General features: G+C 41.4%; 1 protein-coding gene across 6 annotated transcripts in view; it reads right to left on the bottom strand.

Annotated features, from left to right (window-relative positions):
* GNPAT (glyceronephosphate O-acyltransferase) overlaps positions 1–23,538 on the bottom strand; it is a 159,557-nt gene that overhangs the window by 95,151 nt on the left and 40,868 nt on the right. For all 6 annotated transcript variants that reach the window (XM_072141110.1, XM_072141112.1, XM_072141109.1 and 3 more), the window contains 8 exons: positions 22,797–22,924; positions 18,816–18,891; positions 17,081–17,232; positions 16,876–17,006; positions 16,580–16,803; positions 15,049–15,294; positions 12,064–12,143; positions 10,609–10,746 (listed from right to left, as the gene is read on the bottom strand). In XM_072141110.1, the coding sequence (XP_071997211.1) occupies positions 10,609–10,746; positions 12,064–12,143; positions 15,049–15,294; positions 16,580–16,803; positions 16,876–17,006; positions 17,081–17,232; positions 18,816–18,891; positions 22,797–22,924 (1,175 nt within the window). The remainder of the gene's footprint in view (positions 1–10,608; positions 10,747–12,063; positions 12,144–15,048; positions 15,295–16,579; positions 16,804–16,875; positions 17,007–17,080; positions 17,233–18,815; positions 18,892–22,796; positions 22,925–23,538) is intronic.

The following is a 23,538-nucleotide window of genomic DNA, read 5'->3' as shown; positions in this document are numbered from 1 at the left end:
AATGTAAAAAAAAATGTTTTTCAATAAAAAAATAACTTTATAAAATCACTAAAAATGCCCATAAGCCCCAAAACATATAAAGAGACATATAACGCTCAAAAAAGTCTAAATCATAACACAAACCCCACATATATAGTATCACCGCGTCCGTAACAATCCATAGAATAAAACTAAATAACTATTGAACCCATATGATGAACTCCGTAAAAAAAAACGTAAAAAACCCGCCAAAAATTATGATTTTTACCTATTATATCCCACTAAAAATGCAATAAAAAGTGATCAACAAAACATATGTACTCCATGATACTGTTGCAAAGAACAACATGTCCCGCAAAAAACAAGCCATCAACCAGCTCTGCAGCCAAAAACGTAACAATGTTATGCCACTTGGAAGACGGCGATGCAAAAATGATAGATTTTTCCCCACATTAGGGTTTTATTTGGCAAATTTAGTAAAACATAAGAAAAAATATTCATGTCTGGTATCCCCGTAATCGTATCGACCCATAGAATAAAGATAACATGATTATTAGGCTATACGTTGAACATGAAAAAAAAAAAAAAAAAGTAAAAAAATCCAGTACAGAATTGATGCTTTTCTACTCATGACCTCAAAAAAAGTTCCTAAATTTTCAACAATAGGTGATACCAACCCCAAAATGATAACACTGGAAAAAGCATCTCGTCCCGCAAAAAAAATGCCGTCACATGGCCCAAATAACGGAAAAGCGAAAATTTTATAGCCTTCAAAAGGGGGCAACGAGAAAACTAAAATCCTGGCAGCTGCAGGGTGCTCCTTCCCTTCTGCGCCTCGCTGTGCCCCCATAACACAAGTAACGGCCACGTGTGGGGGGTCGCTGCACTCAGGAGAAATTGTAGAACAAATTTTATGGTGAGTTTTCTCTTTTTATCTTTTGGAAATGTGTAATTTTTAGGGCTAAATGAACGTATAACCAACAAAATTTGACCATTCTAAATTTCACCGCCATTTTGATTCAATTACTATGAAGATCTCAAGGGGTTAACAATCTTTGTAAATGCTGTTTCTGATAATTTGAGGGGTGCAGATTTGAAAATGGGTTGGTTATATAGGGGGTTTTTGTTGCTAAATATGTAAAATTTGATTTCAAAACAGTATTTATCCCCAAAATAGTCAATTCTGAAAATACAGAAAATCGCTATTCGATTTGTAGGCCGTGTGACGTCAAAATAAATTATCCAAACATTTCAAAAATTATGAAAATGTAAAGTAGACAAATGGGAAATGTTATTCTGAAAGTTATTTAGGTGGTAAATCGATCTGCCTGAAAACGCGGTGATTTTGAATTTCGAAAATTTTTCTAAAAATTCAGCATTTTTTTCTTTTTTTTGTAAATAAACGCAAAACTTATCAGCCAAAATTTACCACTAAAATGAAGTACAACATGTGGGGAAAAAACAATCTCAGAATCGCTTTGATAAGTAACAGTGTTCAAAAGTTATAACCATATAAAGAGACGCAGGTCAAAATCTAAAAAATGGGATTGAGCCTTAAGCTGTAAAATGGCTGCGTCCTTAAGGGGTTAAGCACCATCTGTCATGGCAGCCTCCAGTGTGTCTATTTTATCTCTGTTGGCCTTATTGACACACACACAGGGAGGTGGGAGGGGGAGAGCAGGAGGAGTCATAATATCCTGCTACAGGTCCCTCCTATTTACCAATGTAGGATCTTTGTTTGTTTGTCTATAAAGCAATAAAGCAAGCAACAGGGATGATGAATGGTGAGAATTCAGGGATTATTATTAAGGCAGTTAAAGCACATTTATGTTAAAGAGTGGCCAACTGCCTTAAGGATCTGGGATCCAGCGGTGCACACTTATGGTCTCTGAAGTACATCAAAGATCTAGAGAACCATCCTAAACTGACACTAAAACCAGCTTTTAACTCAGTAAACTCTACAAACATGTAGAGTATGAGATAAAGGAGGACTCCCCAAATAGCTTACTCAAATGCAGGATAGTGATGCGATTTTGTCTTAATGTCATATAACATACCTTTATCATGCGCTATTCGGGGAGACTCCCTTTATCCCACTTCTTAATTCAATAATCCTGTCCAGTGTGGTGACTGCAGACAGACAATTATCTCCCTGAGACCGACACCAGGCGACAATTATTAAGGCAATAAATAGAGTTGTGCCTATCCTTAGCACAGCTCTAAACGGAACTTCAAGAAACAAATAGAGAGAACTCTCTCAGTAATTGTCAACAAACCCGTATGTCTCACAGCAGACTCTGTGCTTCTCTGGCTATCCCACAAAACCTGGAGGCCATCTAAACATGACCAAATTACGCACCTAGTGCAGGCAGCAAAATTGCTCATCCCCCTAGGTGGCCTCAGAAAGAACCAAGCCCTATCGCTGAGTGGTATAGCAAAATAGACCATATACACAGAATGGAAGAGCTTGTCAGCTGGGAAGTGCAGAAACATAATAGATTAAAACATTTATGAGCACCCTGGGTTTCCCATCGGGAGAACACACACAATATTTAAGTAAGCTGACTGCTTTGTAGTTGAGACATTAGAAGCATGTCACCACAACCCATTTTCCTGGACACATTGGAAATTCCAAATTGCTGGAGAATTGCCAGTGTGTAGAGATGAGCGAGCACTAAAATGCTCGGGTACTCGTTATTCGAGACAAACTTTTCCCGATGCTCGAGTGCTCGTCTCGAATAACGAGCCCCATTGAAGTCAATGGGAGACTTGAGCATTTTTCAAGGGGACCAAGGCTCTGCACAGGGAAACTTGGCCAAACACCTGGGAACCTCAGAAAAGGATGGAAACACCACGGAAATGGACAGGAAACAGCAGGGGCCGCATGCATGGATGCCTCTGAGGCTGCTTAATCGCACCATTATGCCAAAATTATGGGCAACAGCATGGCCACGACAGAGTGACCGAATGAGGCTAGATAGCATCTAAAACATCCAATAATTGACCCTGACACTATAAGGGACGGCATGCAGAGGCAGCGGCAGCAGTGGCAGGCTAGAGAGTGTCATGCCGACATACCCTAAATGGACTCAGGTTTCACCAAAGGAGGTGAAATGATTTCCTATGTGAACAAAAGGTTGACGGTATATTTAGTCGATAACACAGCATGGTGGCGACATAGTGACCAAGTTCCATAACGTATCTGGTGAAACACCCGAAAAATGAGCCTGACACAGCTCTTTTGATAAGGGGACGACATGTGGAGGCAGCCATGGAGACGACTTCCATGATTAAGAGCGACAGTATGGGGCATTCATATTGCGCTGCTATGATTGCAACTTCAGGTCTCCAGCATGGCGGCGACAGATGGGCCGAGTTCCACTATGTATCTGGTGAAACACCTGAAAATTCTGCCTGACACAGCTCGTTTGAAAAGGGGATGATGTGCTGCATATGCTCTCGTGCTCCAGCGTCTGGGGTATAGAGAGTTGAAATGAGACATTGGTGGACGCTGTGGAGGATCGTGGAGGCAAAATGGACAGGAAACAGCAGGGGCAGCATGCATGGATGCCTCTGAGGCTGCCTAATCTTGGGATGGAGCTGGCGGTCCACTGCCAGGCGAGCTTTCGCCTGTCCAAGCCCCTGTCTCTCGGCTCCTCCCCACCCAAAATGGGCCTGGGGGCCAGAAGCGTTTACTTTGAAAAAATTATAATTTTCAAAGCAGGCCGGGTCGTTTGAATATTTCACCTAGGAATAATGGAATAGCATAGTGGTTCTATTTTTAATTGTTTTTACGGAAATGGTTCCATGATTAAGAGCGACAGTATGGGGCATCCATATTGCGCTGCTATGATTGCAACTTCAGGTCTCCAGCATGGCGGCGACAGATGGGCCGAGTTCCACTATGTATCTGGTGAAACACCTGAAAATACTGCCTGACACAGCTCGTTTGATAAGGGGACGATGTATGGAGGCAGTGAACTAGTAGTAGATTAAAGGTGCTGCAGTTAAAACTATGTTAGTTGGATCTTGAGATGGAGCTGGCGCTCCGCTGCCAGACGAGCTTTCGCCAATCCAAGCCCCTGTCTCTAGGCTACTCCCCAAACAGCACTTCTAAGAACCTTTTGTATAAGATCAAGTGTAGTAGCGTTCTTATAAGTTTGGGATATGGCGGGTGAGGGGAATGTAAACAGATGCGCAAGAAGCGCTGAAATAATATCGGTAAATGATAAAAGTTTGCCAGCATATTTTGTGGATTACAAAGTTAACAAGTTTGATGTGGAAGCCATGAAAACAACCCAAAATTCTGCCTGACACAGTTCGTTTGATAAGGAGACCATGTATGGAGGCAGCTATATGGACGACTTTTGGAGGCAGCTATGGCGATGACGTGTGGAGGTAGCAATGGAGACAACGTGTGGAGCCAGCTAAAAAGACGACATGTGGAGGCTGCTATGGAGACAATTTAATTTGGATAGTGCCTGTATGTGGCAGTCCAAAAAAGTTTTCAAACCAGAGGAGCAGGTAGGTGGTCCTCCAGAAAAATTAAATAAATGGAGTGCCTGTATGTGGCAGTCCAAAAAATTGCTTAAAACAGAGGACCGGGTAGGTGGCCCTCCAGAAAAATTAAATACATAGAGTACTATAGCTAGAGCCAAAAAATAGCCAGTTTCCTATGCTTTAGTGTACAAAGAGGAGGAGAAGGAGGACAATGAGGAGGAGGAGTGCATACATTATTCAGGTTGAGCTTCTTTCACCTGGTGGAGAATGAAAATGCGGAGAAATCCAGGCTTCATTCATCTTGATAAGCGTCAGCCTGTCAGCGCTGTCAGTCGACAGGCGTGTACGCTTATCGGTGATGATGCCACCAGCTGCACTGAAAACCCACTCGGACAACACGATAGCAGCAGGGCAGGCAAGAACCTCCAAGGCGTACAGCACCAGTTCGTGCCACATGTCCAGCTTTGAAACCCAGTAGTTGTAGGGAGCTGTGTGATTATTTAGGACGATGGTATGGTCAGCTACGTACTCCCTCACCATCTTTCTGTAAAGATCAGCCCTACTCTGCCGAGACTGGGGACAGGTGACAGTGTCTTGCTGGGGTGACATAAAACTGGCATAGGCCTTGTAAAGCGTACCCCTGCCAGTGCTGGAAAAGCTGCCTGCTCGCCTACTCTCCCTTGCTACTTGTCCCGCAGAAGTACGCCCTCTGCCGCTAGCGCTGTCAGAAGGGAAATAGTGTTTCAGTTTGTGCACCAGGGCCTGCTGGTATTCATGCATTCTCACACTCCTTTTCTCTCCAGGGATGAGAGTGGAAAGATTTTGCTTGTACCGTGGGTCCAGGAGAGTGAATACCCAGTAATCGGTGCTGGAATAAATGAGTCCCAACGCGCAAGAATTCACTCCCCTCACTGGCCTGACTGCCCATTTCCTCCTCCTCCAACTCCTCCAACTCCTCTTCTTCTGCCCATACACGCTGAAAAGTGAAGGACTGAACAATGGTCCCCTCTTCTTTCTCGCCAACATTCTCCTCCTCTTCCTCCTCATCCTCCTCCACCACCTCCGATATGCGCTGAGAAACAGACCTAAGGGTGCTTTGGCTATCAACAAGGGAATCTTCTTCCCCCGTCTCTTGTGACGAGCGCAAAGCTTCCGACTTCATGCTGACCAGAGAGTTTTTCAACAGGCCAAGCAGCGGGATGGTGAGGCTGATGATGGCGGCATCGCCACTGACCATCTGTGTTGACTCCTCAAAGTTACTCAGCACCTGACAGATATCAGACATCCACGTCCACTCCTCATTGTAGACTTGAGGAAGCTGACTGACCTGACTACCAGTTCTGGTGGAAGTTGACATCTGGCAGTCTACAATCGCTCTGCGCTGCTGGTAAACTCTGGATAACATGGTTAATGTTGAATTCCACCTCGTGGGCACGTCGCACAATAGTCGGTGAGCGGGCAGTTGGAGGCGGCGCTGCGCTGCCCTGAGAGTGGCAGCATCTGTGCTGGTCTTCCTGAAATGCGCACAGATGTGGCGCACCTTCGTGAGCAAATCTGACAGATTGGGGTATGTCTTGAGGAAACGCTGAACTATGAGATTTAATACATGGGCCAGGCATGGCACATGTGTCAGTCTGCCGAGTTGCAGAGCCGCCACCAGGTTACGGCCGTTGTCACACACAACCATGCCTGGCTTCAGGTTCAGCGGTGCCAGCCACAGATCAGTCTGCGCCGTGATGCCCTGTAATAGCTCTTGGGCGGTGTGACTTTTATCGCCTAGGCTCAGCAGTTTGAGCACCACCTGCTGACGCTTAGCGACGGCACTGCTGCTACCGACTGATGGCGCCATGGCCACGGATGGTAATTCGGAGGAGGAGGTGGAGGAGGGGTGGGAGGAGGAGGCGGCATAGTAGGCCTTTGAGACCTGGACCGAGGTAGGCCCCGCAATCCTCGGCGTCGGCAGTATATGAGCAGCCCCAGGGTCAGACTCGGTCCCAGCCTCCACCAAGTTAACCCAATGTGCCTTCAGCGATATATAGTGGCCCTGCCCGGCAGCACTCATCCACGTGTCCGTGGTCAGGTGGACCTTGTCAGAAACGGCGTTGGTCAGGGCACGGATGATGTTCTCTGACACGTGCTTGTGCAGGGCTGGGACGGCACATCGGGAAAAGTAGTGGCGGCTGGGGAGCGAATACCGAGGGGCGGCCGCCGCCATGAGGTTTCGAAAGGCCTCGGTCTCTACCAGCCTATAGGGCAGCATCTCCAGGGTAAGCAACTTGGAGATGTGGACGTTGAGGGCTTGGGCGTGTGTGTGGGTTGCGCTATACTTCCTTTTGCGCTCCAGCGTCTGGGTTATGGAGAGCTGAACGCGGGTGGATGCTGTGGAGGATCGTGGAGGCGAAGATGGGGTTTTCGCACGGGAGGTGTTTGGGACATGGTCCTGGGCAGGGGGCTGACTAGCAGATGACACAGGGGAAGGAGCAGTGGTGTGCCCGGCCGGAGGTGAACGGGCTTGGTGCCATTGAGTGGGGTGTTTAGCATTCATATGCCTGCGCATACTGGTGGTAGTTAAGCTAATATTGGTGGAGCCCCTGCTGATCCTGGTTTGGCAAAGGTTGCACACCACAGTCCGTCGGTCATCCGGTGTTTCTTTAAAGAACCTCCAGACTTCTGAAAATCTAGCCCTCGCCACGGGAGCTTGACTACGGGCAACATTTGGCGCTGATGCACCAGCTCTGGCCCTGCCTCTCCGTCTGGCCCCACCACTGCCTCTTCCAACCTGTTCTGCTATAGGACTCGCCTCCGTCTCAGAAGCACTGTGTTCACCCGGCCTATCAACCCAGCTTGGGTCTGTCACCTCATCATCCTCCGATCCCCCAGTCTGCTCCCCCCTCGGACTTCCTGCCCTGACAACAACTTCCCCACTGTCTGACAACAGTGTCTCCTCATCGTCCGACACCTCTTTACACACTTCTTCCACTACGTCAATAATGTCATCATCACCCACAGACTGCGACCGGTGGAAAACCTGGGCATCGGAAAATTGCTCAGCAGCAACCGGACAAGTGGTTTGTGACTGTGGGAAGGGTCCAGAAAACAGTTCCTCAGAGTATGCCGGTTCAAATGCCAAATTTTGCTGGGAGGGGGCAGACTGGGGGGAAGGAGGCTGAGGTGGAGGAGCTGGAGGAGTGCTGATTTCGGTGACTTGGGTGGACTGCGTGGAAGACTGACTGGTGGACAAATGGCTAGAAGCATTGTCCGCAATCCACGACATCACCTCTTTGCACTGTTCTGGCCTCAACAGTGCTCTACCACGAGTCCCAGTAACTTGAGACATGATGAACCTAGGGAGTGTAGCTCTGCGGCGTTCCCCTGCTCCCTCATCAGCAGGTGGTGTCTCACTCCGCCCAGGACCATGGCCTCTGACAACTGCAGTAGGTGGACGCCCACGTCCATGCCCTCGTCCTCTACCCCTAGCCCTCGGGTTAAACATTTTCAAAATTAAAGTGTAAACTTCAAATTTTTTTTTTTGTTTTTTTGTGTGTTTTTTTTTTAAACAAAACGATGCTATCCTATTGCTATGGCTAGTTTCTAACCTACACTGACAGCACACAACTGGATTTTGAGTTTGACTTTGAGCTATAAAATGAAATAAAGGTAAAAAAATAAATAAATCAGCAGACTCTGCCTAATTCTAATCAAACCCCTAATAAATTGTCCCACTTCAGTGTTTAAGGTGGATATGCGTGTCACTAAGAGCTAAACACAACGGTCGCAAGTCTCCCAGCAAATTCCTCACAATATGGTACAAGCTGCACTACTATTGCCAGCAAGCCCAGCCACAAGCAAACAAAAGAAAGGAAAATATAACGCTATTGGAGGCTTAAGTAAGCCGTTGGGGTTCTCCTATGGCTATTTTCTAGCCTACAGTGAAAGCACACTGCTTTGCAATATGACTTTGAGCTATAAAAAGAAATAAAGGTAAAAAAAAATAAATCAGCAGACTCTGCCTAATTCTAATCAAACCCCTAATAAATTGTCCCACTTCGGTGTTTAAGGTGGATATGTGTGTCACTAAGAGCTAAACACAACGGTAGCAAGTCCCCCTGCAAATTCCTCACAATATGGTACTAGCTGCAAATAAAAAAAAAAAAATGTATAACGTTATTGTAGCCCTAAGAAGGGCTGTTGGGTTCTTGTAGAATCACTCCTGCCTAACACTATTCTAATAGAACAGCCTAACGCTTTCCCTGACCAGCAGCAGCTCTCTCCCTAGCGGCATCCAGACAGAGAATGATCCGAGCAGCGCGGGCAGGGGCAAGTCTATTCCAGGGTCACCTGATCTGGCCAGCCAACCACTGCTATCGACGTGTAAGGGTACCCCGTCATGCTGTGTGGAGTGCAGAGTCTCCTGGCTTGTGATTGGCTCTGTTTCTGGCCGCCAAAAAGCAAAACGGCGGGAGATGCCATTTTCTCGAGCTGGCGAAATACTCGTCCGAGCAACGAGCAGTTTCGAGTACGCTAATGCTCGAACGAGCATCAAGCTCGGACAAGTATGTTCGCTCATCTCTACCAGTGTGCCCTCTCATCCTACGCTAGCCCATTAGTATTGCTCTGTAATTTACTGCGGCCCTGCATAGTTCTAATGCATACAACCTTAAAAAGGACGTTAGACCACGCCCAGTCACTGTCTCAACTAGTCACCATTGGCCTGCTATACAAACACACACATGTTCCATGTCTGTAACAACCCATACAATAAAATAAAATCATTACTAAACCTGTACAGTGAATACCATTAAAAATAATTTAAAAACATGCAAACAAGCAATAAAAAGTGATCAAAAAGTCACATTTAGGCAACAATGATTCCAATAAAAAGTAGAACTCAAACAAAAAATAAGAGCTAATACAACTCATTTAACACAAAAATTTAAATGTTGCACCTCTTAGAAGATGTCAATGAAAAAAAGTGATTTTTCGCTCCCAATGCATTTTTATTCAGCAAAATCATTCAAAAATACAAAAGCTATGCTTTGCAGTGTTAGCTGTGCTATACAGTGTATTAAACATAAAATAAAAAAGTTAACCCCTTGCTGACCATGGTTGAAAATGCATGTTCAAGTTGTACAATCCCGGTTTTATGCGATAGCCGGGATCAGGATGGTCGCGATCCCTGCTGTAGGTGACTTGGTCAAACATGACCACAACATCTATAGGGCTTCCTCACCTGCCCCCACCTCAATCGCCACTCCCTGTGTGCCAGGGTCAGTGTGGAGCTGATAAACTGTCTGCTGTGTGGCTCTTCGCTTCTGAGCTTTTCGGTGCTTACATACAGCAGGTATGTGGAATGTCTCTGTACAACAAATTTTAAGAGGGTTTTCAAAAAATTTTTTGTGAATGTGTACATTTAAGGGCTAAATGAATGTATTACTGACAAAATTAGACCATTCTCAATTTATCCTCCATTTCGTTTCAATTACTATGAATCTCTCAAAGGGTAAATGATCTTCCTAAAAGCTTTTTATAATAGTTTGAGTGCAAACAAAAAAAATATATTGTCAAAAATTTCCATAAAAATCCAGAAAATCGCTGATCAATTTGTAAGAAATGTGACCCTGTATTAAAATAAAAGGACATTTTAAAAATATGTCAGAAAAGCAGTTACTTTTTTTTGTTTAGTGGTCTAGGCCTCTTAATCTTACTGCCACAATGGAGAGGGGTGTGTGGCCTTAATCATACACCTGGTGCACATGCATTCCCATGATGTTTCAATACAGGTGTACAGGCAATGCTCCCCCAGCAGCCTTTAAAATGATTCATCTCAGGTTTTAAGATTTTTACATAAAATTGGAAGTGAGAGTTCACATCCAAGAGGAAATTTTAGAAAATACATTTCCCTACCTGAAGATTGTAATAGTTTAATTGGTTAAATTCTGGTGACAATGTCCCTATGTGCATTTGGTTACAGTTTGCTAAACTACATGACCAATAAAAGGACACCGGTACACATACATACACATATAAATAATCAGCTTACTAGTCCAACATACGGTATACGGTAGACACAAAAATATGTGCACAAGGTAGAGATTAATCATATTAGATCATATTAATGTGACCTGGTACCTGGTATCCTTCAAGCACTGGATTTATCATTCCGTATAAAAACTGAGCCACATTATTATTCTCATTCATAAAAGCATCATAAGAGGTCCCGCTAATAACATTGAATTTGGCAAGGAGGGAACAACCTTCTTCAAAATCCTGTAAAAAAAAAAATAAACGGAAGAAGAGTATTTATTCAAAAAATAATATCACTGGCATCACACAATACATAAAATTAAAAGGATAAGATGAAATATGTTTTGTGTTACATGCAAATTGAATATTAGTCCTCAATCTTCAGAACATTAAAACTTAATTAATATAATAATATATTTTATATTAAAATTAGCAAAGTGAAAGATAGAAACACCAGGCTTTAGGGCTCCAAAACCAGCAGCATGTCTGTCTGTTACTGGCGCATTCCCACTTGCATTTTGGATGCGTTTAAAAATGTGACAAAAACGCCACATGGGAATAAGCCCTCAGGTATAATCCACCTATCAATCCCATCTCTCTTATCAATAAAGCAACAGGTGGGAAAGAGACTAGCGGAAATCGGGGCCCTAAATGAGGCTGCATAAAGAAATTCTGCAGGCTTAGGCTGCATTCACACTGCCATATAGGGCACGTATATACAGCTTATATATCTCCCCCATAGACGGCAATGGTCGCATGCCCCCCTACGGGAGTGGTACAAGTGCGGCACCGTACTGTTCAGTGCCCTGTGAAATAATAGGACATGCCCTATCTTTTCTCAGAGTAAGGCTACATTCACACTACAGTATGGGGGACGTATATACGGCCGACGTATATGCGGCCGATATACGTCCCCCATACACTCCTATGGGCTCACGGGCCTGTACGGGAGCGGTACGGTGCAGCACACGTGCGGCACCGTACCGCTCCGTAGCCCGGGGAAAGATAGGACCTGTCCTATCTTTCCCCGTATTACGGCGCTGTGCGCCATTAGTTTCTATGGAGAGGGGCGGGGGTGAGCTGCGCTCACCTCCTCCTCCTCTCCCCGCGCTGCCGTGTGCCCGCCGTGCTACGGTGCGGCGGGCTCACGGCAGTGTGAATTTAGCCTAAGGCGCCGTGCCCCATGTTACTCTATGGAGAGGGGAGGGGGTGGTCTCCTCCTCTCCCTGGCGCCGACGTGTCCCCGCTTGCTACAGTACCACGGGCACACGTGAGTGTGAATGCAGCCTTAGTATGTGTTCACACATGGCGGTTTGGGGATATGTGTAAATACATGCATTAGATGGCATGTGTTTTATATATAACCATGTGTTTGCCTGCTTTGAAAGCATTTTTTTTCATTGCTGGAAGTGTATGCAGTTCAGCAATGTGGATACATAGTACTGTAGCCTGAAAAACAAAGGTTACCTAAAGAAATTGGGTAATGTTTGTAAAAACAGCTTTTATTTATATTATCTTTCATTATCATTATACTTAATTCAATAAAAATGTACTTCTTACCTGTTCTTCATAGTCATGTAAAAGGATATATTCTTTGGACAAAAGATTCCTTAGAAAGCAAAACGATCTTTGTATATCATCTAAAAAGCAAATCAAATCCTGACTCTAAATAACAGGTTTTATGCAGCACAAATATAGCTATGATGATCATAAAATAACATACACATTTAAAGAAAATCTACTTTTGAAGTAAAGCATGAGACACTTTATCATAGATCCAGGCACCCTAACTGGGTAGTCCTCTTATATTTGTTATTCATGTCCTTCTGCCTTTTAAAATCAACTTTGAAAATGATGCTAATGAGCCAGAAGGGCTATGCAGAAGCAGTCTGTGCTCTGGCTTCAGAAGCAGTTGTTTTAATGTGCATCAGCACTACTTAAAGGAAACCTACCACTTAAAAATCTTAGTTCTAACTTTCAAATACATCGCACCAGCTCAGGGTGAGCTGGTGCCGGAGCATATTTTCTTTAATTCCAGAAACCGTTCATTTCTTTATTAAACTGTTTTATACTTTATATTGCAAGCACGCTTCGGGCATGCGCCTGATTCGGAAGTGCTGGAGAGCCGGTGACGTCAGCGAGCTCTCTGGCACACACGCGTCTGCGCAATTTCGAGTGCGCAAAGGCGCACACAAAGTGCGCCAAGCCCGTATCGTGGTGTGCCGAAGCATGCTTGCAATATAAGGTATAAAACAGTTTAATAAAAGAATCGCCGGTTTCTGGAATTAATGAAAATATGCTCAGACGATGTATTTGATGGTTAGAACTACCATTTTTGAGTGGTAGGTTTCCTTTATCTCACTTTTTCCCCTGCACTTCCTCTAATCTTGGCACCGGTGAGCAGTGAGGGGGAAGTGCTCCTTCAGAATGTACTAGCCTGTAAATATACAGCATGGAGGGGCTCTGATAACACGCCCAAAGCCTTTAAGGCTCAGTAGCATAATTTTAAAAAGTTGATTTATCATGGATAAAAAATATAAGAAAATGATCCCGGGTCACAGTGACTGGATCTATAACCAATAATTTTTAATTCTTTGCATGCAGACTTGTAGAAGGTGTCTTTTTTTTTTGTACATTCTTGACTAAAACTGAACAGTGGACCTATAGTCCACTTGCTTTTTCCTCTTGCAACCAACCTGTTGTTTCAAAAATTGTTTTCTTATTTCAAACCAGTGGCGTAACTACCGCCGTAGCGGTTGCTACGGGGCCCGTGAGCATCAGGGGCCCGGGCGGCGGCACAATCACAATGTCTGGAGACTGCACTGTCTTTCCATACCCGGTCCGACCGCCGCCCGGGCCCTGCTACACGGCATATTAAGGTTAATACAATGGCCCGTCCGCGTATCTATGTATCTATGCTATATGTATGTATATAAACAGTATGCATGCAACTTTGATGCATATATACTGTATATATATACAGTGAGTTTGTATATACTGTATGTATTAGTGTATAAATGTATATATGAGTACATAAATGTGTGCATATGAGTGTATATGTATGTATGTGTGGACGAGTATATAAAAGTGAGTGTAGAATGTTATGTTGTGTATTTAAGTGTATAAACGTGTGTGTATGTATGAATATTTTTAAGGGGGGCCCCATGCAATAATCTGCTATGGGGCCATGCCTCTCCTAGTTACGCCACTGTTTCAAACTTTGTTTAAGCATTATACATTATAATTATTATAAATATTATACATTATCCTTCGTTTACCCCCCCCCCTTCTGTACATACATCGAAATCTTATGGTCCCCATCTTTCATTTCACCATTTATAATCACTTGTCATTGATGTTTACCCTCTCCCCAGAATCATTTGCTTAAAACAAACTGAAGAGACCTGCCTGCCAGCACACTTATTTGCTGGGGTGTGCCTCCTGAAACAAAATCCGTTCTTCCTTTGGCTTAGTTTATGTGAAAACAGTCTTTTAAAATTATGCAAATGAGCCTCAGAGGCTCCTGGCTACATCACAGAATCCCCTTCAGGCTATTTTGACTGCAATTATTGATGATTACATTCAGCATTTCGGCCAGCCTCCTCCCCCCGCAGCCAGAGGGCAGAATGGAGGCGTAAATAATTACCAGACGACAGAACCAAAAGGGGCTTTTCTTTTGTCAAAAATTAAGGTTTCCGAAGCTTAAAGAAAAAATGGATCCTGTTTCAGTAGACATGTAAGTGTGCTTGGTTTAGAAATAAACCCACGTGGAAGATTTCCTTAGAGCACTCAATGTTCCTACACACCATTATTGTTGTGTTGCCAACTAGTGACACACTTGGTCAGCAACATCAAGTATCACTATACTAATAATTAATAATTATTCCTTTATCTATATAGCGCACACAGATTACACAGCTCTATAGTTATAAATATTTAATATCAGACTATGCACTGACTCTTTATACAGATGTCTTTATTAGCATGTTTTTGTAAGTAAAAATTGCATTTTAAGTAATACATATTATATATACACACACACACTATTTTATTGTAATTGTTTTTCTATATTTATTTATTTTTTATATGGTTTATTCTTTTCCCATTTAATTAATTACTACCTATTTGTTGCACAATCTTTGCCTTTACAGTACTATATACCAATATTCCGCCATACACCAAATGTATCCCTAATAGCATGTGGACCTGATGAAGGGAACAGTTCATTCTTGATATGTGTTGTCCAATCACACCTCAAGATAATAATCTTTAGTCTTTATGAATTAAAACCATTTCTGAGCAGAGTGTCTTTATCAACCTGGTAGTTATTTAATGACTTATGTACAGCTACAGTTAGGGTCTTAGTTGTCAAAGCAACCGCCCAACACCCATTGAAGACATTAGTGGGAGTGCTTGCCATATCCAAAATGGCTACCATTGCGTTTGATGACAGCACTTAAGGGGTTTACACCCATGATCTGTGCTAGCTCAGATTGCTAAATTAGAAGAAGCATAAAATAATAATAAAGAGACATTAATATCTACCTTTCTGGAGACTTTTTGCTGTTTTAAATGCCAACAGAACAAGTGCAGGGCGTATGAAAATATTCAGCATTTTGTTTCTGTAACAGGCTCCAGTCAGAAAAGTGAGGGCCTGCTTGGTGGCTAGATCTTCAGTCAAGGTTTCAGTAACATTGTGCTCGAGTAAAACAAGGTTCCTGTCCACAATAGCCATAATATTTGAATGCAGAAATATACTGGAGTGAAGGACTTCATCAATGGATTTACTCTCTGGATGATATGTATAAAAAAAAAGAAAAAAAAACCTTAGTCTGTAGGCTAAATATAAAGTATTAAATTGCTTTTCTATTGACAGCACCGATCAAAGGCGTTAGCTTTTGGAATGTGGGGACTAAAATGCAGTATATGTGTATTGTTATTAGCAACAGGACTGTGAAAAATGGATGGTGCAGAAGCACTGATAAATGTCCCCTATATATCTATGATTTATTGGAGGACATGTATCACAGGTTTTTATTTCTTTGCTGTATAATTGAGACATTTGGAAGGTCATTTTTGCGCCTTATGTATGATCATGTCTTTTTACTTGTGATACATGTTCAGTTTGCCTATCCTAACAGGCACAAATTTTGGCTTCTTTTTGAGACTTTTTGTTGCAAATGTCTCAAATTCAAGTGGATACAAGCCATGTGAGGGGGTTATATGCAGGAGTGGACACTACTGTAAATTTTGGATTTGAGGTTGTGTTCTGCATTTTTAAGCACTCTAGTCACACCCCAGGGAGATGACGACATATAAGGTGTTACGGTGCAATCACATGTTGCATTTTGGTTGTGTTTTCATTGCATTTTGAAAGACAGTACAACAGCTGAGGAGAGGCAATTTTCCTAATTATATTACTGTTAAAGTTAGAGTTTACAAAATGCACATTCTAACACATTGTTAACACATGTGTTAACGTGATGTTAACACGTGTGTTGACATCATGTTTGCATAGAATGTTGTAAACACAAATGTTAACAGTAATGTAATTAGGCAAATCACCTCTCTTCAGCTGTTGTAATGGGTTTCAAAATGCAACCTAACGCCACGTGTGACCTTACCCTAAGACAGTGGTGGCGAACCTATGGCACTATGGCGAACCAGAGGCATCTCTGTGGGCACACGGGCTGTCTCCTAGGCACAGAGTTTGCCAGACATGGCATCTTCCTGCAGTCTCAGGCCAAGTCTCAGGTCCAAGTAGTGCCCTGCTATTTTAAAGTGACCCATCTTGTGCTGCTTGGTCCTGTCCAAAGAGTGAAAGGATGTGGGATTGGAGCTCAAAGATTCTGGTAGCAATAAGTTTGTTACTGCCTAAATTGCCGTGTTGGCACTTTGGGAAAAGCTAATGGTTTTTGGGTCTCATTTTGGTCACTCAATCTCTAAAAGGTTTGCCATCACTGGTCTAAAGCATGGGAAATAATTCCTCTTTACATGTTAAAACAGGGTCCATGAAAAAATTAGACAATTTAGCAGAAATAAAGATACATGTCCCCATTGGATGTAAGATACATACCCGGCCAATCTATACATCCTCCAAAGTCCTCAGTTAATTTCCTTAGAAAAAGTATCTTTTCTACTAATAAATTATAGTTCATCATTGGCAGATGCTGAAGCAAAATCGTTGCTATCAAATCTCCAGGGCTTAGCACCATGTTGGCTATTTGATGAAGTTCTATTTTGTATGCCATGTCTGAAATAAACTTCTGCACTTCCGCTGATGGTCGCTGAAGACTGTGTCTGGAATATGATGCACATTGTTTAGTACTGTGTATATCAATGTCACTTAATTCACCATGCTTTTGCCAATACCTGTTCAATAGATTATATTGTGAACGATTTATCACACTGGAGGCCATGGATCTCATTGATATTGGTTGTCCAAAGTAAATATGAATATTTCCAAAATTATCTTTGAGTATTTTTCTGGCTTTAATCAGGCCCTGCAAGAGAAATAGTGGCCTATAATATGCATGGCTGTTTTCACACATCTTATTAAGTTTCTAATGGAACTTACTGAAGTAGATTCCTTGGATTTCTGCGCACCAAGAAGCTCTTGGACATGGAAAGATTCTTCTAAGATTTTCTCATAGCTGATGCTGATCGGAACCAGGTAAGTATCATACACTTCTCCTCTGAAGAATGGTTCAGCTACCGCATTCAGTAGGCCTAAAAATTAAAAGGAAAGCAAAAAAACTAAACAAAAAAAAACAACCTACACATCTGCTAATTGTGGAAAAATAATCCCTCCCAACCCCAAATATGTCAAAACAACAATATAACTATATGTTTTGATGCAATATCCTTTGGTATTCTTGTTGAAAGGCACACAGGTCAGGCCCCACTTTAACATATACAATCTCTCAGCCACAGTCTCACTGCTCTTAGAGTAAAGAATTGCTGTCTATGGTGATGACATGTTACGACCACAGATCTACGTATAAAAAGATTTTTGGAAAGATCCCTGTGCTGCCCATTCAGGTATTTGTATATTGTAATGAGGTCTCCCCTTGGCCTTCATTATATAAGCTGAGTAACCCCAAGTTTAGTAATCTATCATTGTATTCTAGTCACCCCATTCTATGAATAGCTTGATTTCTCTCTAGCTGCCGAATATATCCTCCCTTCTTGGCTAACATCTTTGTAAAGGGAGAGGGAGAGCTGAGGGTGAAGGAGTAGGTTGTATCTACCCAGAAGTAGGAGCCACTGAAGAGTAAAGCTGCATGATGCATCAAAATTTTGATACAGGAAAGATTAAAATGGTTCAATATATTGAAGATCTTGTACAGTTCTGTACATGGAAAAATAAAAACTTATTGATTTTTGAGGGTGGGGAGCAAAAAACAGAAACACAAAAATGAAAAAGGCAGTTAATGTTGCCAGGACAACCTTTACAATACAGTAAAAACAATGTATTGCTTCTTTGTAAATTAACATATTATACAGTAACATATAATCTAAAAAATGAGTCCCTCAAGGGAATTTGCACATATCATATTGAATTCCAAATTGTGTTATCCGTGCAACTCTACAGAGGTGAAAGGTGATGCTCGGGCAGTGAGAGTGTGCGGAGGCACTGGAAGACAGAGAATCAACACGATGTGGTGTTGCTGCTTCTTTTCCTCCAATGTGTAAACCTAGTATGAGCTCCAGACACAACGTGTAATTGAGTAAAAGTGTGGAGAAGCAAGTCCTTGAGGAGAACTTGGTCTTGTATTGTATGACAATGTGGAGATTTTGGGGGATAATTTATGAGACTACACACTTGAAAATGAACGGTTTGTGAATTGTGAAGGTAAAAGGGGCTCAACGTCAAATTTGCATGGACATCTGCTTCATTAATATCTAAATGTGGATCAGTGGCAAGGTCTGTATTTCCATGTCCTGTGTGACGTGTCTTGTCCACTTTTCTCTACAAGACATTTTTGAGGATAGTCTACAAAACTAAAAGTTTTGAAAAAGCACTGTGAATGCAATTATGTAGGCAAAGGGTAGTAAGGGTGCAGACCAGTCACCATAACTAACTACCTGCTGTGGAAATCAGTGGCAATACAGTCTCTGCTGTAAAGACAGTTACTCCTTGGGGCACCATTTATGTGCTGTATTGATTAAGGAGCCAAAAAGTTTTTTGTTCCACAACATTTTCTGGTAAACTCCTATGTAGTTATTAGTTTATTTCTTTCTTGGAGTGTCAGTGATGTTTGTCCATATCTACAAAAATGCATACATTTTCTACGATCAACTATACATACCAAGCCTTGGGTGTATGGTCTTGCCAGTTCTGCTTCTTTGACCTTCTATGAAAAACTCTAGCGGTGCATATCCATTCTGTAAAGAAAAGCATACATTACAGAAAAGCTTGTATGTAACTTAGACTCAAACCTAGAAGAAAATGGTCAAATTGTCTTATATGAGAAACTATGGAATCAACCTAGTAAAAAAAAAATTATATTAAAAGAAAACTAAGAATTCAAATTACCCCCCTTTCACTAGAAGTCATATAAATATAAATAAACAGTAAAAATAATTAACACATTAGGTATTGCTGCATCCCAAAATGCCCAATCTTTTAAAATATAAAAACAGTTTTTCACTGCGTTTAACCCCATAATGGAAAGTCTAAAGTCGAAAATGGCACTTTTTGCCATTTGAAAAATATAAAAAAAAATTCTATAAAAAGTGATCAAAAGGCTGTACATTCCTATAAATATAAGCATTGAAAATGTAATCAAAAGTCGCATACAATGACACCATCCACAGCTCCATACACCAAAGTATGAAAAAGATATTGGAGCCGGAAGATGGAAAAATCAAAAAAATATTTCAGAACAGAAGGGTTTTATTTTTGGAAATGTATGAAAACATTATAAAACCTATACAAATTTGTCATCTCCGTAATTGCATAGACTCAAAGAATAAAGTAGACCTGTCATTTGGAGCACAAAGTGAAAGCCGCTAGGCTGTGTCCGACAAGACCGAAAAAATGGGCACCAAAAGGGGCGTTCCAGTGCACAGTCAGACCGTGCACCACAATTCTTTCCGACTTGCGCCCCAACTGTGTCTGCGCCACAATTCTAAAGCTTTTAAAAAGTGCACCTAAAAAAAGCTTCAATTTACCAGAGAAGTCATGGGGGCACCAAATTTATAAAGACCATGTGACACATTTCATGAATCTGTTACACACTGCACCCTAGTTTGCACTAGTTTTATTAACCCCTTAATGACCGCCGTATCAGCTTTTTACGGCGGTCATTAAGGGTATTTCTACGGCGGCGCGTCAGAGAAGATTTCGGGACACCGGGTCTCGCTGGTGCTGGTGTCGGGCTGGTGCCGGTGTCTGGGCTGTGTCTGGAAATCACAGCCCAGACCCGGCACTAACACCCGGGATCGGAAAACCTCCGGTGTGCTTACCGGGGGAACCGATCCCTCCTGCCGCTGCCCCGGGTCCCGACGAGTGACCCGAGGATGCAGGCTTTTCTCCCCTCCGGGCTCTGCCCGGACGATTGCTTGTTCAAGCCAAGAAGCAGAAAATGTAAAAAAAGTTAAAAAAAAAAAAAAATCTTTTTATAATATAATTAAATAAATAAAATAAAAGTCCCATAATCTCCCCAGTTACACATAAAATGCAAATAAAGTATATAAAACACAAAAACACGTACATATTTGGTATCACCGCGTCCGTATTAATCTGTACAATAAATATAAATCAATATTGAACCCGCTCGGTGAATGACGTTAAAAAAAAAAAAAAAAAAAAAAAAAAAAAAAAAAAAAAAAAATCGAAAAACTTCTCATGATATACAATTTTTAATCAAACACCATCACAAAAAATGAAATCTAGAAGAGAGGAAAGGTAGGCACTCACCACGTATTCTTAAAAATTCTTCTTTTATTCAAACATCTTTAAAAATTGGCACACACAGGGAAGGGAGCATAACATGCTGTGGAGCGTTCCAGGGACGAGTCGTTTCGCGTTACTGTCAAAGCTTCATCTTCATCGTGGCAAGATGAAGCGTTGACAGTAACGCGAAACGACTCGTCCCTGGAACGCTCCACAGCATGTTATGCTCCCTTCCCTGTGTGTGCCAATTTTTAAAGATGTTTGAATAAAAGAAGAATTTTTAAGAATACGTGGTGAGTGCCTACCTTTCCTCTCTTCTATATTTCATACGGACAACCTATTGTATATCTATTGCTGTTACAGGTATGAGCACCACCACATAAAATACATGTTGTCAGCCCTCCAATAGAAAAGGCTCAGAGAAACTAAGAAGGAGGTGTACCTTTCTCATTAAGACTGTCGTCGGGAGTGCCCCTTTTCTCTATCTGCAACCATCACAAAAAATGTTCTAAAAAGTGATCAAAAAGTTATGTTCCCTAATATGATACGACTGAAAAGAACAACTGTTTTCGCAAAAAATAAGCCCTCAACCAGATCTGACAACAGAAAAATACAGAAGTTATGGCCCTAAAAAGTTGTCAATAGTAAAAACAATGCGATTTTCTCCAATATTGGTTTTGCCCAGGAAAATTGAGCAAAAATAAGAAAAACTATATAAATGAGGTATCACCACAATCGTAGTGAACCAGAGAATAAAGATAAAATATTATTTTTACGTTACGGTGAGCGGGGGAAAAAAAATGCTAACAATCCAAAATAAAAATTGATTATTTTGTTTGTGTCCCCCTTGAAATAGTTAATAAAATCTCATGAATAAGCTCTAGACTCCCAAAATGAATTATCTATACATTGTATCTCATCTCATCCCATAAAAAATAAGCCCTCATATGTTTGCATTACCAAAAAAAATAAAAATTTATAGGTCGTACAATGTGACAATACAAATCTGCTGTGAATGGCGCCTCGAGGTGCTGAGGTGGTATTATGAAGCCCCACAACAGCTTAGGTATGTATTATTATATTCTGCAGCAGATGAGGTGGTATTATGAAGCCCCACAACAGCTTAGGTATGTATTATTATATTCTGCAGCAGACGAGGTGGTATTATGAAGCCCCACAACAGCTTAGGTATGTATTATTATGTTCTGCAGCAGATGAGGTGGTATTATGAAGCCCCACAACAGTTTAGGTATGTATTATTATATTCTGCAGCAGACGAGGTGGTATTATGAAGCCCCACAACAGCTTAGGCATGTATTATTATATTCTGCAGCAGACGTGGTGGTATTATGAAGCCCCACAACAGCTTAGGTATGTATTATTATATTCTGCAGCAGATGAGGTGTTATTATGAAGCCCCACAACAGCTTAGGTATGTATTATTATATTCTGCAGCAGATGAAGTGGTATTATGAAGCCCCACAACAGCTTAGGTATGTATTATTATATTCTGCAGCAGACGAGGTGGTATTATGAAGCCCCACAACAGCTTAGGTATGTATTATTATATTCTGCAGCAGACGAGGTGGTATTATGAAGCCCCACAACAGCGTAGGTATGTATTATTATATTCTGCAGCAGAGGAGGTGGTATTATGAAGCCCCACAACAGCTTAGGTATTTATTATTATATTCTGCAGAAGAGGAGGTGGTATTATGAAGCCCCACAACAGCTTAGGTATGTATTATAATATTCTGCAGCAGATAAGGTGGTATTATGAAGCCCCACAACTGCTTAGGTATGTATTATTATATTCTGCAGCAGCTGTGGTGTGTATCATGATATTCTGCAGTAGCTATGCTGTGTATTTTGAGGCTCTACAGCAGCTTAGGTGTATATTATGATGTTCTGAAACTGCTATAGTGTGTTTTATGAAAATATGCAGCAGCTAAGGTGTGTATTATGAGGTTTTGCAACAGCTGAGGTGTGAATTAATTAAATCTTGAGGACTAAGCAGGACACTTTTCTGATTTTGTTGATACGCCTAGTAGCACAGAGCTATCACTTTCTGCAGTATTATCTTCTGTACAAACAGGATTTTGAGTATGTCATTATGTAATTTTCTGACACATAAAAACAAAGCTAAAACACCTGTGTATTAAAACAGAGGGGATTGTCTAGACCTCAAGCAGCAAAACTGGAGCCTGTATCATCGGTTTTGTCAAATTACATGATCTGATAAACCTGAAATGATTGTTCCAAAGTTTGACAAAAAAAAATTGAAAAAAAGAAAAATGTCAGTGGCGGCAATATAGCTCTATTCGATGTGACCAATGTTTAGATTAGACAAAAGTAACTTTCTTGTAAGTGGAGAAATAAAAAAAAACCTCACCCGCAGCATAGTCTTCACATACTCTGAAAACACAGCCCAGTACAGTTTATCCCCGTGGAATGTGCGTCTTATAAAAAAGGCCCCAGACAAGCGGAGAAATGGTCCAACAAATTTCATTCGGCCAAGGTCTAAAACAAGAAGCAATAAGTAAATAAAATATATAAAAAGAAAAGAGAAAATTTTATATAGGTTTTATTTCACAAATTGAGAAGCTTATATGCGTATAATAATATATAGCACAATAGCTAAATAATATTTTGCAAGTTAAACAGACTAACAAATAATGTTACAAATTTAGTTCAATTCTTCTGTTAACAAACGAACTGTGAGCACGTTTTTGTATTTTGTGACAAACTTTAATCCATGTTTTCCTTTATTTACCGATCTTAAAACTGTACCTGTTTTATCTTTCTGTGTATGTCAACAGTTGTTGGCTTTTTTTTGCAAGACAAATTGCACTTTCTATTGGTGTCCTTTGGGGTGCCTATAACTTATTGACTGAATTTCATTAACTCTTTAGTGAGGAATAAATAAACCACTAATTGTGGCATCTTATTTTTTAGGCTCAGTTCACATCAGTGCAAGGGTTTTCAATTATACTCTCCATTTTAGGAGAATTTAACAGAAATTAAGAACAGAAGGGGAATGTAAAATATTTATTCACCTCCAATTCCCCATTTAATTAATTGTTTGGGATATTGCCTTCCATTAAAATTTCTTTAGTATAGTTTTTTATGCTATA

Source organism: Engystomops pustulosus, chromosome 3 (assembly GCF_040894005.1).
Source record: "Engystomops pustulosus chromosome 3, aEngPut4.maternal, whole genome shotgun sequence".
Classification (NCBI taxonomy): Eukaryota; Metazoa; Chordata; class Amphibia; order Anura; family Leptodactylidae; genus Engystomops; species Engystomops pustulosus.
The sequence above is the reverse complement of the archived record's forward strand: the minus strand, read 5'-3'. Positions and strand labels throughout refer to the sequence as shown.